Raw genomic sequence first — 18,310 nt, 5'->3', positions numbered from 1 at the left:
TGGGGGTGGGGGTGGAAGCTTCTTCTGCCTTCCATTTGCAGCTGCGAAACAAAGCCAGCGTAGATTTTTGCTCTTTGCTGAGCCAGCAAGAGCCGCGCACGGAGGCCGTCCAAGCTGGGAGGGCTTCGCTTGTGCAGATTCCTGCTTCAACGTAAAAAAGAGGATGAAGGAGAATCACAGGGGCAGAAGGCGTTGTTCTGACGCAGGCCAGGCCAGCCGGTCGGCCAGCTCTCTCTCTCTCTCTCTCTCTCAAACGTGTGGCGTGGCTCTGGGGCCTCTTCCTCTCAGCTCGGTCCAGATCCGACCCAGCGGACAGCAAGAGAGGACCTGAAGGTAGGAATGGAAATGAAACCTTCCGCCTGCTGGGCTTAGGCAGTCCAAGATTTTCAGACCACTATCTGTGTCTTTCTTGTAAGATCCTCATGGCTAGATTTCCTCCCCCCCCCTTCCTTGGAACCTCTATTTCTTTTTCCCAAGCCTCCGCATACTTAAAACAGGGGTGGTAGCAAACTCTTGTGGCGGTGAATTCCACAGGCACACTGTATAAAACAGAGCGGCCTTTCTTCTCTCCTGCTGTTCTTTTTCACCCGATGATTCCATGTTTTTTCACTGGTGTAAGACAAAGAGGCAGGGTCCCCCCCCCCTTGCTCTTTCTGTTTAGAACAGGGAATGGCATGAAAGGACTGGAGCAAGTCTTTGGATGGAGCACAAACGTACCCTTGTGTGTGGAACAGCGCGAGTAACGAGGGACCTCCCTTCGATCAACCTGAGCCCACCAAATCTTCTTCTTCCGTCTTCTTCGAGACCACCAGCCACTAATGGCGAGTGGCACAAAACAGATCTTTCGATTTAAGAGTGTGGAATCTCTGGGGAGATGATCTACAAATGTTTATCTGTTTGTTCATCTTCTTGATAGCTCACCTTTCTCTTGATAAGGGGGAGTCAAGGCGGCTCACAAGATTTTAAAAAAAGCATGAAAAGGACAATAGGTTATACATTAAACAATGAAACTGAATAGAATACACTGAATAATTAAAAACATATCAAACGTTAAAAGCTCTCTTAAGTTTTAAAAATGGGATCCAGAGAGGGCCAGCCTGATCCCCGGAGGGAGAGCCTCCCATCACCCGGGGGCTGCCACAGAGAAGGCCCTATTTCGTGGTGCCCCCATCAGCCGTGTCCGCTCTGGCCGTGGGCCCGAGAGGAGGACCCCCTCTGAGGAGTTTAAGGGTCAAGGAGGGTTATGTGGGGAGATATGGTCCTTTGAGATGGCCTGTTGACCCACGCCCCTCTCGTCCGGAACTATTAAGTGGGTTAATAAGTATACCCTTGTATGCGTAGGCCAAGAAAACAATTTTTTTGACCAGCTTGTGTGAACTATTTTGTGGCAGTTCTTACTAGGGCTGGGCCTTAATAATAATAATAATAATAATAATAATAATAATAATAATAATAATAATAATAATAATAATAATAATAATAATAATAATAATAATAATAATTTATTGTCATTGTAAGTATATACACAGTATACCCATACAATGAAATTCACAGACACCCAGAAACCAGACACATGTGTGAGACAGAAGTGTGACACGTGTTCTTAACAGTCTGTTACTTTCAGTTTTTGGGATTACAAGCGTTTGGGATTTCAGATTCCAAATCCCAGAATCCCCTAGTCCGTGTGGGTGGTGGCCATGTCAGCTTGGAGGCTCCTCTAAAGACTCACAAAGTCAAACTTTTGGGACATTTTGAGCCCCAGTGCATTGCATGCCTATCCCTTCTGCCCTATTAGGGTTGCCACTCTCTCTATAGCAGGGATCATGATATGGTGTCCCCACCCCCCCGCCCCCCGTTAGGGTTCCCTGTTCCCTTCGAGTGTCACAGCAGAGAAATGATTCCCCCCCCCCCCCATGATTGGTATATTTGCAAGTGATCCCGGTTGCAATGCAAAGCATTTGAGAGTGGTTTGGTCTTGGTTAAGAGCCGTTAGCTTTACAAAACACCCCCTCCTCATAATATATAGCCATTGCCTCAGAACTGCAGAGTTGCAAGGGACTCAAGCTCCCAACCTCTGGCTCCACAGCCAGATACATAAACCACGGGGCTATCCAGCTGTTCCTTCATGAAACGATCCACCAGCCTCCATTGCTGGATGAGGGTGATTACAGGGGCGGACGTGATGAGCATCTGCACTTTTAAATTTATCACTCCCCCACTGGGGAGACATAGCAGAATCCGCTCCTGAATCTAACTGTTGTGGATTTCTAAGAAAAAGGGTCCAGACAAAATCACAGCAAAACATGGATAAAGATTCTTCTTTCGGGTGTTTGTGTAAAAGGAGCAGGCAATCAGGAAGTTAAAAAGAATTTGTGGATGTTCAAAAGATGCCTGGTGGATAGAAGGGTAGTTTGAAATTACTACCCTGTTTCCCTGAAAATAAGACCTAACCTGAAAATAAGCCCTAGTAGGACTTTCCAGGATGCTCGTAATATAAGTCCTACCCCAAAAATAAGCCCCAGTGAAGTGAAACCCTGCCCTCCACCCTTGTGAAGCCACCAGAAGACAAGGACACGACTGTCTTTGAATAAATGTAGATGGTTGTACATGAAAAAATATAAAACATCTCTTGAAAATGTCCTAATGCGTTTTTGGAGCAAAAATTAATACAATTTTTGGGGAAAGAGGGCAGCAGTTATTCCATCTCTGAAAAGCAAGCATTTGCAAGCAAACAAACAGAAAGATTCAAGGAGCAGCTGCTCAAGCCAATGAACCGGCTCCTGAGGTGGCCGAGGCTGGCAGAGGAGCTGAAAAATCAGGCCTGGTAAAACCCTCACCCCTGAAATGCTCCCCGTCCCCTGCAAGTTCCCAGTGAGGACCCCTCTCTAGACTGTAGGTTGGTTCCATCTTGGTGGCACCTTTTCATGCCCAGGTGGTGATGATGAAGAAAAGGGTGGCTTTAATTGTAGAGAAATCGGGATTGATTGCTCAAAGGGGCATTCATTTTGTGTGTGTGTGTGTGTGTGTGTGTGTGTGTATGTGTGTGTGTGTGAAGTCCTCTCCTCCCTCCCCAGCCCCAAAGAGAAGCACTGCTGCGGGGGGGGGGGAGGACTTCCTCTCTGATGACAACTTAGCAGAGAGTGATTGTTATTACTTCCCTCCAGACATTTTTCTGCATGAAGAGTCCATGTGCTAAGCGGGCTCCAAGACATGCTTGGGAACTTTCCATCCCAGCCACGCGGGACCAGGAGTCTTCCTGCGGTTTTGGAAGTTGGCGGCTGGCTCTAAAGCGACCCCCCCCCGGCCTGGGCGCTGCCCCCATCCCTCTTGCCGCCGCCCCCCCCCCAATCCAGGCAGGTGGGGTGGGTGGGTCCTTTACTCCTCAATAGGCCAGGGGGACACACACACACCCCCGCAGAGGCGCCCTCCCTGGCCGGGGATTCCCCCCCCCAGGTGCGTCTCCCGGGTCAGCCAGGCCGGCTCCCCCCCCAAGAGCTTCTTCCCCTTCGCCCCCCCCCAAGGTCTCCCTCCCTCCCTCCTTTCCTCCCCCCCCCGCGGCCTCTCCCGCCGGGCGGCTTCAGGAAACGCGGTTCGGGCTTCGCGGCCGTCCCGGGTCTTGGGGCATCCATTCATCCCTCGATGGAGGAGGGACCGGGGGACGGAGGAGCCTCGGTCGGTCGGGGGGGGGGGCGCCCCTCCGTCTCTTCCTCCTTCCCTCCCTCCCAACTCGCGCCCCCCCCCCGGCCGGCCGGCGCTGAAAGCGAGCGCTGCGGGGCAGGGACCGGCTCTGGCTCTGGCTCTGGCTCTGGATGCGGCCATCAAAGCCCGTCCCGTCTCCCCGCCACCTCGAGTCGGGCAACGGGGGTGTTTGTGTGTGTGTGTCTCACTCCCCCCCCCCAACCCTGTTTTTCCTTCTCTCGGTGGGCCGCGCGGCCGGCCTCCTGGAGCCGCGAGGGCCCAACCCCGCCGCCGCTGGCTGGCTGGGCGGGGGGGGGCAGAATGATGGGTGTTGTAGTCCACCTGGGCAACTTTTCCCAGCCCCTGCGAGGAAGCGGCTCGGCCGCCTTGACTTCGCCGGGGTCCGGGCGGGAGAGGGGTTGCTTCCCCCCCCTCCCGACCCAGGGGCTAGGGTGGGTCCGCCAGAGGGCGCCCCGCTTTCTTTCCCCCCCTCCCCGCCGCTCCCGCCCCTTTCCGCGGGCTTCCAGCTGTTCCCGCCCGAGAGAGTGACAGCTGGAGCCCCCCCCGGGGTTGCTATAGGGATAGGCAAATGGCCCCCGCCGCCCGGGCTGGTTATAGGCAGGGAGGCGGCTGCCCCCGCCTCGGCGGGCGGGGCCTAGCGCGGCTCCCTATAAAAGGCAGAAATGCTCCATTCAGCACTTCAGTGCCTCGTCGCCGAGGGGGGAGGCGGGCGGGCGGGCGGGCCGAGCAGGAGCGGCATCGCGGGGCGGGTGGCCGCCGAGCAGGACGGGGGGGGGGGCGGAGAGAGACGCGAGAAGCGAAGAGAGGAGGAGGAGGAAGCGCAGCAGTAGAAGCAGCGCCGGGACCCCGCGCGCAACACAGCGAGACGACGCCGACGCCACCGACGCCGCCGCCGGAGGGCGAGCCGGGCCGCTCTCCCCGCTGAGCCGCCTCCCTCCCGGGACCGCCAAGGGGCGACGCGCTCGAGGCCGGCCGCCGGGAGGAGGAGGAGAGGAGGACGCCGCCCGCCTGCCCGCCCGCCCGTCCTTTCCGCGGAGACCGGCCGTCCGGGGCGAGGAGGAGCCCACCCGACCCGACCGTCCCCGCCGGGGGGGGGGAGAAGAGAGCGAGCCTCGGCCGAGCGAGGGGCCAACAGCAACTGTTCTCCGCCGACGGCCCCCGACGCCGCCCCGCTCCCGATCGCCGCCCCGCCTCGCCGCCCGCCCGCCCGCCCCGCTCCGGGCCCCGGGGGCGCGCCCGTCCCGTCCCCCGAGGGCCCCCGAGCCCCCCCTCCCCCGCGCGCGGGGCGTCCGAGGCCGATGCGGTGAGATGGCGGCGGCGGCGGCGGCGGAGCTGGCCCTGAGCGCGGCGGACTTGCCCACCAGCCCGCTGGCCATCGAGTACGTCAACGACTTCGACCTGATGAAGTTCGAGGTGAAGAAGGAGCCGGCCGAGGCGGAGCGCTTCTGCCACCGCCTGCCGCCGCCGGGCTCGCTCTCCTCGACGCCGCTCAGCACCCCCTGCTCCTCGGTGCCCTCCTCGCCCAGCTTCTGCGCCCCCAGCCCCGGCGGGCAGCCCGGGACGGGCCTCAACTTGCCCGGGGCGGGAGGCGGCGGCAACCCCGGGGGCGGCGGCCCGGGAGGCGGCGGCGGGGGCAACCACCCCGGGGCGGGGGCGGGCGGCAAGGCGCAGCTGGAGGAGCTCTACTGGATGTCCAGCTACCAGCACCACCTCAACCCGGAGGCGCTCAACCTGACGCCCGAGGACGCCGTCGAGGCCCTGATCGGGAACCCCCACCACCCGCACCATCATCACCACCACCATCATCACCATCAGGGCGGCTACGAAGGCGGCGGCGGGGGGGGAGGAGGCGGCGGCGGCGGCGGGGGCGCCTTCCGCGGGCTGCCCTTCCCGGGCGAGGAGCTGGCGCCGTCGGGGGCCGCCCACGGGCACCACCACCATCACCACCACGCGGTCCACGGCGGCGGCGGCCACCACCACCACCACCACGGCCACCACCACCCGCACCACCACCACCTGCGCCTGGAGGAGCGCTTCTCCGACGACCAGCTGGTCTCCATGTCGGTGCGCGAGCTCAACCGGCAGCTGCGCGGCTTCTCCAAGGAGGAGGTGATCCGCCTCAAGCAGAAGCGGCGCACCCTCAAGAACCGCGGCTACGCGCAGTCCTGCCGCTACAAGCGCGTCCAGCAGCGGCACATCCTGGAGAACGAGAAGTGCCAGCTCCAGGGCCAGGTGGAGCAGCTCAAGCTGGAGGTGGCCCGCCTGGCCAAGGAGCGCGACCTCTACAAGGAGAAGTACGAGAAGCTGGCCGGGGGGCGCCCCTTCGCCAACGGAGCCGGCCCCGGAGCCGTCGTCGTCGTCGGGGAGCCCCCCGGCCCCCAGGGCCCCCCGGCCGCCGGCAAGCCCCCTCCGGCCGACTTCTTCCTGTGAGCGGCGGCGGCGGCGGCGGCGGCGAGGAGGAGGAGGAAGAGGAGCGGAGCACCCGCGACGGCGGCGCGCTCCCTCCCTCTGGAGACGGGACCGGCCGAGCCGCCGGAGAAAAGGGGACTTGAACGGGGGAACGTCCCTTGGCCAGAAGCGGACTTCAGCCGGCTTCCGACGGGGCGGCCGGCTCGCCTTTTCCCCGTCCGGCTGCCGCGGGAGAAGGCGGCGCGAAGAAGCCGCTCCGTCGGGCCGCGCCGGCCTCCGCCTCGCCTGGCGCTTGTCTTCCGACGGCCGGTTGGACTCAAGACCGCGGAGCCCGCGCGGGACCTCCTCCCGTGCCCCTTCCCGGACGCGTGGAGCCCCCCACCCACCCACACACCCCCAGGGGACCCCGGACGCCCCCGAAGCGCGGCCGCAGCGCGGAGCGCGTTCCCACGACCAAGGACCGCGCCGGGACGCGCCCGCCGCCGCCTTCAGCATTCCTGCATGCCGGCCATGTAGGGGATCGCAGTCCTCTCGCTTTCTCTCTCTCGTCCCCGTGGCCCCGACTCTGCCCCCCACCCCCGACCCCCGCTGCCCTTCCCTGCCCTTCTTCCCGGGATGGGACCCAGGAGGAGAGCGCGCCAAGCCAGGGGCCACCTCCGTCCTTCCCGTCGGTTTATTATTATTTTTTTTTTTGCCCCCCACCCCGCTCAGTGTCCGCCTTTTTTGGTCCAGAGCACCCCCCCCGCCCCATGTGCGCCTTGCATCAAAGAGAACACAAGCGACACACAGAGTCTTAAAGACCGGCTTTGGCAAAGGGGAGTTTTGGGGTGCATGTGTGAAGGCGCGCCCGTGTTTCGCGATGGGATGGCCGGCGCGGCCGGGGACAGACGGGCCGCGAAGCTTGGAGACGGACACACACGCGCTCGCTCGCTCTCTCGCTCTCTCGCAGGGCCTCCAGAAAAATGGGTTGAGTTTACTTGCCTTTTTTTTATCTCCTCCTTTTTTCTCTCTCAATTAATTTGTGTGTGCGTGTGTGTATGCGTGCCTGTTATTTTTGTTTAAATTAAATGGGGAACTGAGCCAAACTTAACTTATTTAAGGTGTCCACGTGTGTCCGTAAACTAGCCTTTAGTTTTTCCTCTCCTTTCCTGCTCCCCCCCCCCCGCCACCCCTCGAGCCTTTATTTGCTTGGTGACTTTAAAGGAAAAAAAGAAAAAAAAGAGAAAATTTTAAAAAACAAACACGAGTCTTAATGAAAGTTTGTATGTAATAGCATGCAAATAATATAAGAATTAATTTAACAATGTTGGCAAAGCCGAATGCACTATATACAGTAATCGATTGGATTAAATAACACTGTCTGTTTTATAGAGATTTAAAATTATCTATGCTGTTTAAAACAATATTGGGGGGAAAAAGTAAACACTCTTAAGACAATTTGAAAGGCAATAGAGTAATATATGAATTGCAATCTGTTGGCTGCTATATAATAATAATAATAATAATTAATAATAATGATGAATACTAATACTATGCACCAGAATTATTTATTAAATTCCAAGGAAGCAAAATACGGTTTGAACCTTGATTTATAAAATGCATACTTTTATTTATTGTTGCAAAAACTTGACAAAATGTTTCAGTTAGGCTTCTAGGCGAAGGCTTAATTGACCAAGACATGAGCTTTGGGGTTTTATGGTGTTTTTTTAAAATTGTTTCTTTAGAAAGAGAACCCTTAAAAAGATAAGGATATTAAAGCATATGGGTTATTTCACAGAAACCCAGCACAATTTGTGAAATTTTGGAAACTGGTGCATTTTTAGGTGCAAAGCGTTTTAAATGACCTTTCGATTTTATGTGACTTTTAACACTGTTGCATCCAGAGAAAACTGGTTTCGTTTAGAGCTTTGATACAGTTCGGAATAATAGTTTGTTTTCCACATCCTGCTCTTGAGCCATGCAGGCTGTTGCAACCTCAAACCAATTTACTATTTATAGATAGATAGATAGATATATTTTTTGTTTATTTGTCATGAATTGTTTCTCATTGTGTTCAGGCATCAGTACAAAAAGCCTCCTTTTAGCTTTCATTTGCTATCAAACAAAAATAAACCTCTTTAGACATAATATTTGTCTTGCCTTTTCTGGTTTTCTTCCAAGCGCTTCAGAAAAACCTTTGCTCATTCCTGCTATTTAATTATGTTTGCAGCTAGAGTAGAATGGATGTAAACGAACTGTTCTTGATTTTTCAAATTTTTCTGTACAAGAGGATTAAATGTGTGTTCTTGAAGAGGGGATGGTGGTAAAGACTTGGGTGTTTCTGCCCTTCACAAGAAGGCGAGGGGGTTTAAAAAACGAAGTTGAACTTTGCTTCCATGAAATACAAACCTTTCCAGCTGAAAAATTTGTTATCAGTTTAGCTCAGTGCCAACGTAAATAATTTTCTTGTATTCCTTATTTAGTAATTCGATTCCTTTTGATTACTTGGCGTTTTCTCTCTTATTGTGTTTATTTTTAAGAACGATATTCTCTCCTAATATTTGCCTTCTCCCTCTCTCCCTTCCAATTTTTATACTTTGGGCAAAAAAAAAACTTAAAAGAGACAAAACTTTAGCCCCCCCCCCCCTTTTTTAAAAAATGCTGGTGGCTTTGCTGCCCACATGCATTTAGATGTTTTCTTTTGTTTAAAATCCTCCCATTAAAAATAATCAAATATTGCATTGATTTAAATGACTTTCCACCCCAAAAGTCTTGCCTTTGACCCGTTTTTTTTTTTTTTTTTAAGGTTTGCAATATAAGGATTAGCTGAGCTGCAGTTTGACTCTGCCCTTCTCTTCTGGGGAGGTGGGAGGCTTGTTTGTTCTAGATTAAAACAATATGTATTTCTTCCAGTCATTCTGTGTGTTTAGCTCCTAGTTTACAAGATAAATGTCCGTTTTACGCCACCAAAGGAAGGGGTTTCTACTCCACATGAAATGCTCTTGCTAACCAGTTCCCCAGCTGTCGGTTTTATAACCAGGTCCACATGGCAGCCCCATTGCCTTTTATTTGAGATGGTAATAAATGGGTTTATCTCCCACTTTGGCTTCCCAGCGAGGAATTTCTCTTCTCTTTTAAAAGACCCCAGATTGCTTTAAAATATATCGGGTGAGAAGGAAAACAAAATTCCTGTCCAGATTTCTTACTTTGGGAAGTTTGCATGGGAAGTGAGTATTTTAACCTGTAAACATTTTCCCCTGTTTTTTTATTTAACTAAGGAGATGAAAGATCTGATCTGAATATTTCTTTCTTTCAAGACTGTTTTACGTGGAATTGCTTAAAATTGAGTAACTAAAAAAAAACCCAGTACATTTTTAAACAACAAAAGGGCGTGTCCCCATCTTTGCATGATTGCTTTTCTCCTTTTAGTAATGGAATGGGTTTCTTTCTTTTTGCTTCTTACAAGCTTTGGCCACCCGAACCTTCTCCTTTCCATGTCCTGGAGGCTTCAAGGTGATTTTATTTAAATTGAAGCATCCTGAATGATGCCTTTGGAGCAACACAAACCCTTTGCATTTTTATATAGTGTGGTGGTTTAGGCAAGGCACCGTATCACTTCTTTGTAAAGAGGCTGAAATTTTGTACTCTGCAGAATCTCCTGCACCTCCCCCCCCCCAAACCTCTAGTTCCCAGAACATTTGGCTTGGCTTCTGTCCTGTGGGTCGGCATGTGTTCCTGGTTTATATAAAGAGACAGGGGGGGGGGGGAAGAACCCCCCCCCCCCGTAATTGGTTGCATGGTCAATCAAGGTGCCCATCGCAGCCCCTGTTAATGTACACGTTGGCAACGGAGGCCGTTCTGAACGTGTCCACATTTTAAAACCGTGTGGTTGCTTCTTGGTTCCTACTGGGAACAGAAAGGAAGAAAGATTTGGGAAGACTGGTTTGCCTCAGTTTGGCATGCTTTAACTGCCCCCCCCCCTTGAAGTGCTAGGAATATTGTTATTGGCTTCTATTGACCTGGGATTTTCCAGACCTCTTTCACTCAGCAGTATATGAGGGAGCCATTCCCCCCCCCACGTTGTCACAGAACCATGTTCTGTGTTTTGTCTGCTGTGTTCCACTTTCTCTGGCGCTGTGCGTGGGACCTTATATTTTTTTCGCAGTGCGCAACGCTGTGCCGGCCATTGACACACTTTTCCTCAAATGTATTGAAAGGACTTCTTGAGGCGGGGTATGTCTTCCCTGGCTGGATGAGGACCAAAAGGGAAGGGATGGGAAATGGCCGTTGTGTTGTAGTGAGATAGTTTGTGGTGTCTCGACTGAGGCGAGGAAGGAGTTTCTGAAGAAGCTGAGGGGTTCGAAGACTGGATGGCAGAGAACCTGCCCGAAGGGTTATCCTAGGCTAAATCTCATCTTTTTCTCTGCTCTTTTTAACTGATTTCTGCTTTTCTGTCATTTTTGTTCTGAGTTCACCTCCATGTTAGGTTAGCGTCTGGCTCCCTCGTTCTTGTCGCAGAAGGGGATGTGTTAATCTTAAGGCTTCCACAGCCACCCTTTCGGCTCTGTCTTCAGTGTGTGTGTGTGTGCATGCGTGCGTGTGCCCTGTCTCCGGAGACTGGCCTTCGAACCGACTCCATCGGTTTGGACACTTCTCCCTCTCCCTCCACCACCTTCTTTTCCAAGATGTCAGCCCCAGATCAATGTGATGATGACTAAATAAGAGCAGGGAAAGTGTTCATCTGCTGTTAAGATGCTTTGAACAGCTTCTGCATCCAGCAGATGGCAACTTTAGAATTGCCACGTCATTGTGGGCAAGTCCTGTAATGGCGAAAGAGGCCAAAGAACTGAGCTTTAGGTGCCATAGCGAAACAACGCTTCTGTTTTTCGAGAGAGGCTTCTGTTTGTTTCAGGGTCGGGCTCCTCACAAGCTGTGTCCTTCTGTTGGGAAAGGCTACTTTTCCTTCTCAGGCATAGAAGCCAGTTGGCAACCTATTTTTCATGATGCATCCATCACATAGGGATATTTTTCATGATCGTATCACATAGGAGAAGTGTCTTCTGTTCTTTGTCATAGCGCGGTTGAGTAAATGATTCTTCCCTATTAAATCTTTGCCCACCAGACAAGGCCTTACATTTGCTTCCAGCCTTGTCTATTCCCTTAATCTAAAAATCCCTGAGACTTCCAGATTCATAAACAACGAGTGCTCCAATTTCGTTAGCACTGACATCCTCATCAGGGAATCCTATTGTGGGCTTGATTTCGTGCTGCTGCAACATCCTCACGGACCTCTCATTTTGTGGAAAAAAAAAATCCATCTTGGTGTATCTTTGACAATTCTGTCCCTTTTGCATGGGAATTAGAGTGCGTGAGCATACTTCATTTTTTTTTTAAATAGACCTTCAAACCCTTGTAGGAATTTCAGTTTATACTGTGTGTTTCTTCTATCCTGGTCTTCTTGGGTTCACAAAAGTGAAGAAAAACAAACATTACAATGTGCTTTCAAAATACTCCTTTAAGATCAACAATATGTGCAAGTATCATTGCCTTAATGTATTACACGGTTCGATTAAAAATGTTGGTGTGTCTAGACAAAGTTTTAGTGGGCCACTTCTATGATTCTCCCCCCCCCCATTTAAAAAGGGGTACTAACCGTGTTCCTTCAGAGTCTATGGTTTCTGCCTGTCTCCCAGATAATAGCTGTCTGAGACTTGGACAGGGAGGGTCTCAGGGTTTGGAAACTACAGCTACCAGAATTCCCCAGACAACATGTCCAGCGGCTGGGAAGTTCTGGACAATGTAGTCAAAAAAAGTTAACTTTTTCCTAGCTCTGGTTTGTTATCCTCCTAACGGCTGGACCCTCTGTAGTGTCTCTTACTCAGTCCTTTCCATTATTGCTTGTTTATGAACCTTGTAGCCACTGTTTAAATGCAAGACACTCTGTGTGTAAAGTTTGGTATTAGTGCTGCTTGCTGGGCGAGACCAGCGATGTAGGATTTGCCTTTTATGTCCCCCCCCCCCATAATGTTGATGGAGCAGGTTGGATAGCTCAGTGGTTTAGGTATCTGGTTGCAGAGGTTGAGAGTTCGATTCTCCTCTGCGCCTCCTGGGAGAAAGAAAAACCAGCCTGGGTGGCCTTGGGCCAGCTGCACCGTCCCAGAGCATCCCCAGAAGAAGGGAGTAGACACTTCTGAGTATTTTCTACCTAGAAAGCCCTGAAAAAGAGTCACCCTAAGTCTGACTTGACTTGACGGCATATGATTATTAATTGTTATATGATGATGGGGTCATCAAAGCAGCAATACTTTAATCTAGAGACAACGATAAACAAACAATGAGTGCTTGATTTTAAGTCCCCATGCAGACCGAAGGGCTTAGGGTTTGTAGACAAAACCCCCTCATCTGTCCTGCGGTGTAGGCAAGCCTGCTGCAGGATCGTCGGAAGGCTTAATCCCTGTGCAGACATGTTATTCCAGGTCTCCCCAGTTGACCCAGCCAGGTCTTCCAGCCTCTGCATGGTGGGTGCCCGCCAATTAAAACGGCCTCATGTCTCAGGTATGATGGTGCCTGTTCACCTTCACACAGGCAGGAGGAGTTGTGAAGCTTTTTGTTGGAAACAGAGCTTTGAGGGCACTTGGAGAAGAGGCATCTCAGAGCACTGCCCATGAACTCCGAGGCCTGCTTGACGATTCTGTTTTCATTCTCCAATAGTCTTCTAAGTGGAGCCTTGGAACTATAAAAACTCCTTCCAGAATTGGTGTTGTTGGTTTTTTTACTTATGCAACCTTTGTTAGAATCAGATACCTAATTTCCTGGGATGTAACACCTCCATGCAACGCCATGGGATTTGCTTTTGAGGAGACCTACATGGGATTGTGTTACCAAGGTCTCTTCTGCATAAGGTCTTCAGCAGATGCTTCTTTTAGGGTGTTTCTCTTCCTAGTTAGGAGTGTTAATACGGTCCGGTCCGACTTCTTGTCTGGATTTCTTTCATTAAACTGCTGGTGTTGGTCCTCTGAGTGGACGTTTGACTTTCTCATCTCTTTTGGTAGTCATTTGGAATTAGGTTTTCCCACTGCAATCGACAAGGCATGAGGCTTTATTGTAGCCCTGTTTACTCACAAGTAGGCCTTACTGATGGCAAATGGGGGGCTTTGCATGCAAGTAACTGGGATATAAGAGTGTGGTTTCCGTCCACAGGGCATCTTTGGAGATCTTCATTTCCACTAGAGTTTTACTCATGGTTTATCTGTTGCTGGAAGGTTCTGTCCCCTTGGTGGGCAGGTGTGCGTTTGTGTATTTAATTCAGGTGAAAAATTAATCAAGCAGGTGCGTTGTGTACTTCTATTCCATTCGTGAAATACTGGGTCAAAATCCCTCTAGAGGGTCTTGAAAACTGATTTCATCACTTTGTCAGGCTGAAACTCTGGTGTTGTCTGCCCTTGGCATCTGTGGGTCATTAAAATAAAACTCTGTAAAGCTTCTGGAATGAGCGAGTCCCCCAGCTGGATCGGATTGAAGTAATATGACTTGAATTTTCTTTCAGAGAGTTTGGTGTCCTACCTTAAAAATAAGCCAAACAAACCTAAAACGGCAAGCCATGTGAATTAGGCCTTATTTTGTGTGTGTGTGTGTGGGGGAGCTTCTCTACGTATATATATTTTCTAATGGTAAATGGAGGAAGAAAATAATATTGGTGGGGCTGTGCTCCATACTATCTTTCTTAATTTAGATGCAGCTGAAGAATTAATGACCATGCATAGGCATCGTGCGGTGTTAGTGATTTTTATATGAACTCATAGAAAATATCTGATGTAATAAAAGTTGCGCTTTTATTTTGATGTTCAGGATTAATGCTCCAGTTTTGGGAGGATGCCCAACCCAGCCCGAAGGGTCCCCAATAAATTTTGTTTATATACACTTGTTGTGATGTATGGACCAGAGCTGCAGATCAGCGTGAAGAGGTGCAGGGCGCGGGCGAGGGCCGCTCTCTGCCCTTTGAGCTTGTCCTTATATCTTTGTGACTAAGAAATTGATTTTTGGTGAGGCTTGGTGGGTAGAAATCTGCTTCTTCAGACACACGGTTGAAACCAGTGGCTAAGCCGCGGCGCTCCGTGTTCCTGAAGGGAGCGAATGGCATGCAGCAAAGCTTGCCCTGGAATCGAGCTGTTAAAGGGGTGCGGTGAGACTTTCAGGGATCTGGGGGGGGGGCTGCAAAGACATGCTAAATCTTTGCAAAGCCTTCTGCTGGGGGCTGCAAGAGTCAACATGATGTGCCATTTCCCAACAAGGAAGCCCTGGGAGATCTTAAAATTGTTCCGAGGGCAGATTTTATTTTTGACCGGGCGTCCCCCCAGAGGTGCCCGTTATGCAACCATTGTTTTCCTAGGGCTCCACCGCCTCTGTCTCGTTTTTCCCCTCTGTTGACACTGCCACCAGCTTTTTCACATGGGTCTGCAAGGCGAGATCTTTTTCCTTCTTGAGGGTTAATCTCCTTCCCTTCACCCCACATTTTCCCCTCCTCTGTGTGTCGGAGAGACAGAGAGGGGGAGAGAGAGAGTGTGTGTCCTTTTCTGGTGTTCTCTCGGCTTGCTGCATTTCTGATTGATCCAACTGGAGTCTGAAGGCATAAAGTCAAGTGGCGATTATGGGGTTGTACGTATGCCAGAGGGAGCCAGCACTTCAGAAAGTCTAGGAACACAGTGGCTTTTAGAATACCATGTGTGTACATGAAGTGCTGGACAGAAGGCAGATCCACCAGCTCATTCCTGGCTAATTCGTTCTCTCTCCGGCTAGCAGCCTCCATTGTGTTGCATTGTGAATGTGGACGGTGAACTTAACTAGCCCTGCTGCCGACAGTTATGCTTGCTTGGGCCCCGCAGTGATGATGAAGTTGAAAGGGAGTTTTGATGAGTTTTTCAAAATTAAAGTACATCAGAAGCTTCTGTCTCAGTGCAAGGATTAAACTGCCTTGTATACCCTCTTTGGTCTCATTGTTATTTCGTGGGCAGTGGTAAGCACAGTGCTCAGAAAGTTAGCGAGGAAAGGCTTCCCCATTACCGTAATTGTTAATAGCTACAACCATCTAATTTCAGTACGTCTGCTTGGGAAGAGGGACCTTGTTAACAAGTACATTACTTTTAAATGCAGTTAAATTTATGTTTTCCTTCTGCACTAAGAGCACTACTATGTACTGTACGATGAAGCTGGGGGAAAAATAGCCATCATTTGACTCCGGTGTTTTAAAAATGTGTTTGTTTGTTTGTTCAGTCATTTAGTCGTGTCCGACTCTTCGTGACCCCATGGACCAGAGCACGCCAGGCCCTCCTATCTTCCACCGTGCATTTATTAACGATATGTGCATTTATTAACGATGTGTGTGCATTTATTAACGATGTGCATTTATTAATGTGTGTGCATTTATTAACGATGTGAGATTTGTATGGATGTTTCTTTGCAACTGTTTATCCACTGTCTACGTTTAGACCTGGTCTTTTCCCCAGGGAAGTAAAACACAGTCTGTGGCTCTCCGTTTCCCCATGTTGTCTGGAAAACAGTCCAGAAAGGAAAGTCAGAGCAAGAGAGCGAGGCTGAGGTCACCCCGTGAGTTTCATGATTCTGTGGAGAGGTGGATCTCCAGGAGAACTGGAGCACTGTTGCCTCCTGGGTCATCTTGTTCATTGCCAAAACATAAAACACAGTTTTTATCCACGGAAACCTGAGAAGAGAGCAGTAAAATGTCTTACCTTTGCCCTAGAAACAAGAAACAAAAATATAAAAATAAATAGCAAAAGAAAAGCATCAAGAACTTTAAATGGAGAATAAATCTAAAGCAGCAATTTATTATTTTTAAATTTGGTCCAGTGACTCATTTCTTTTCCAGGCATACATGGGTGGGTTCCCTCTTTTTTTTTTTGTCATTGGTTGGGCATTTCTAAGACACGCTCACCTGGGCATATTGGTTTAAAAGCTGGGATTTTGTCCACCAGTAAAATATAAAGCAATGTCCACCCTGGCACTCTGCTTTCGATGTTTGAAATTCTTCACTTTTGAGATTTGCTGTCCTAGAAAAGGGCTGGGAAACGACGACCCTGATGCCATGAATTCCGCTTGTCGGCCAAATAAATATTGGCGTGAATCTCAAGCTAAAATGTTAGGGCAGGCCTTGGGCATTGCAGGTTGAAATCCGTGGATCTTGGGCTTACACCCTGTCACCACAAGGTAATTTATTAGCTGGATATCTTAATTCGTTGCCTCCAGAATGCAAAAGCCTCTCCTTTCGGAGGGCTCTCTTTAGAGCCCATGAACACTCTTCTGTTGCACTTCGGGAATCTTTCTGCCCGGCTGTTCTGCATGCAAACATCAACATGCATTTCTCTCTAAGCCTTTCTCGCATGTTTTGAAATGACAGCACTTGGTGATTGATTGAGGTTTAGTGGCTCCAGCACCATAAGAGAGTTTTCTCTCTGTGTGTGTAAGCTAGTTTTACAATCACAAGTTTGAGGGGGGGCCCACTAGCCCAACCCAGAAAGTATGAGGAAACCAAGTCTTTTAATTTGAAAGGGAATTAACCTGCATGAATGAATGGTGCTCAGGACAAACCCTTTTATGAGTGGGTGCTGTGATTATTTAAATTACCCCTTTAATTGATGCGCTTCCAAACTATTTCTATTTATTTATTTAAAATTAATATTATGTATTTAAAATATTTTACCCCACTGTTCTCCCTGAAAGGACTCAGCTCAGTTGCATGTCCATGTAATAACTAGTTTCATGGGTTTTTAATATTTTAACTTGGTAAAACACAAACGTATCCTGTGTTTTTTATTTGTATTGTGCTTGAAAAAATACTTGTTCTGATCTGATCCGACTTGAGTCCTAGTTTTGGGAGAAAAGTAGGATCTAAATCAAATTAATGAACCAATCGAAGTCCCTATTATGTGCCATCCATTTGCAACATATATACATATATAAATTGTTTCTCCAGTTCTTCTACCCAGGAGCTTGGAAGAACTGCAGTCAGCTTCCCAGGCAATTCCTATCCAGACGGGCATCATGGCCAGGCGAGGCAGCTTCAGCTTCAGGAGCAGAACAGTGGTTTGCCTTTAGATTGAGGTGTGTGTGTGTGTGTGTGTGTGTGTGTGTGTGTGTGTGTGTGTGTGTGTAAGTGTGTAAAAGGAGTGAGTGAGACAGGCAGAAGGATTAGCCTCCCGTATCTGGCTGTACATGACTCGGGATCACGGTGAGCAAAGGGGAAGATGGCCTAAACAGAAAGGCGAGAACGCCTCGTTCCGAACATGACAGGGTAATGAGCCGATGCCATTCCTCAGATATCTGGCATTACAGCCGTTAATGGTTTTGTGTTTCTGTCCCCCCCCCCATTGGCAGGGCCTGGGAAGGTTGCAGATGGCATTGTAGCTAACGTGACAGGTGTCGCCCCCGGGGGACCTGGGTTCAAGACCACAGACAGGCCTAAACCTCTCAGGGTGACCTTGGAGCTGGCCAGCCCCAGTGGTCACTCCACCCAAAGATGGAGTCTAGATGAATATCAAGGGTGACATGGAAGGTGGTGTGGATTTATACACATGACCGGGGACTGAAAGGTATGATAGAAAAGGCACTTGGAGGCCCTTTTAAAAGAGGCGAAATCTTTCTTAGCCCCTTTTCTGCTTCACCCGCTTGTAAGGGGTGAACAGGGGCTTGAAAAGATGGCAAACTATGTGATATTTCAAAAGCAGACTCTGCCCCTTTCCTGGTCTAGACTGGCGCTCTGGTGAACACAAAGTATTAAAGCCCTTCGTTTATCCGACGGTTGCAGGCCAGAAACTTCAGTCAGCCATAAGGGGTTTCTCGAGAAAGAAACCCCAGGACCTCTCTTTCACCTTGCTTCTTGCGGCTGCATCTAAAGGATGCCTCACGACTGGCCCAGGATGGGCTTTTTGGAGGCAATGAGCATCTCCAGGGAGGAGAGCCAGCCTAGGTGGCCTTGGGCAAGCTGCGTGGGTCCAGAAGAAGCATTTCTGTGTATCCTCTACCTTGGGGAAACCCTGAAAAGGGTTGCCACAGGTCAGAATTGACTTGATGGCGCATTATTATTCAAAAACAGCAGGCACAGTTAATCAAGATTATAAAATCATTGACTGGTATTAGAGATATAACTTTTAAACCTAGGTATCTGTTAAATATTGACGCAGTATGTATGCTGATCCTCATATTGCCATTT

General features: G+C 50.0%; 1 protein-coding gene across 1 annotated transcript; it reads left to right on the top strand.

Moving 5' to 3' along the window:
- The first annotated feature begins 4,456 nt into the window (after window positions 1-4,456).
- Window positions 4,457-8,235, top strand: MAFA (MAF bZIP transcription factor A). The gene has a single exon (XM_072999446.2). It carries the CDS (start codon window positions 5,008-5,010, stop codon window positions 6,127-6,129), a length of 1,122 nt encoding a protein of 373 aa, XP_072855547.2. The 5' UTR covers window positions 4,457-5,007; the 3' UTR covers window positions 6,130-8,235.
- The last annotated feature ends 10,075 nt before the right edge of the window (window positions 8,236-18,310 follow it).

The sequence above is a fragment of the Pogona vitticeps genome, chromosome 4 (genome assembly GCF_051106095.1).
Source record: "Pogona vitticeps strain Pit_001003342236 chromosome 4, PviZW2.1, whole genome shotgun sequence".
NCBI lineage: Eukaryota > Metazoa > Chordata > Lepidosauria > Squamata > Agamidae > Pogona > Pogona vitticeps.
The sequence above is the reverse complement of the archived record's forward strand: the minus strand, read 5'-3'. Positions and strand labels throughout refer to the sequence as shown.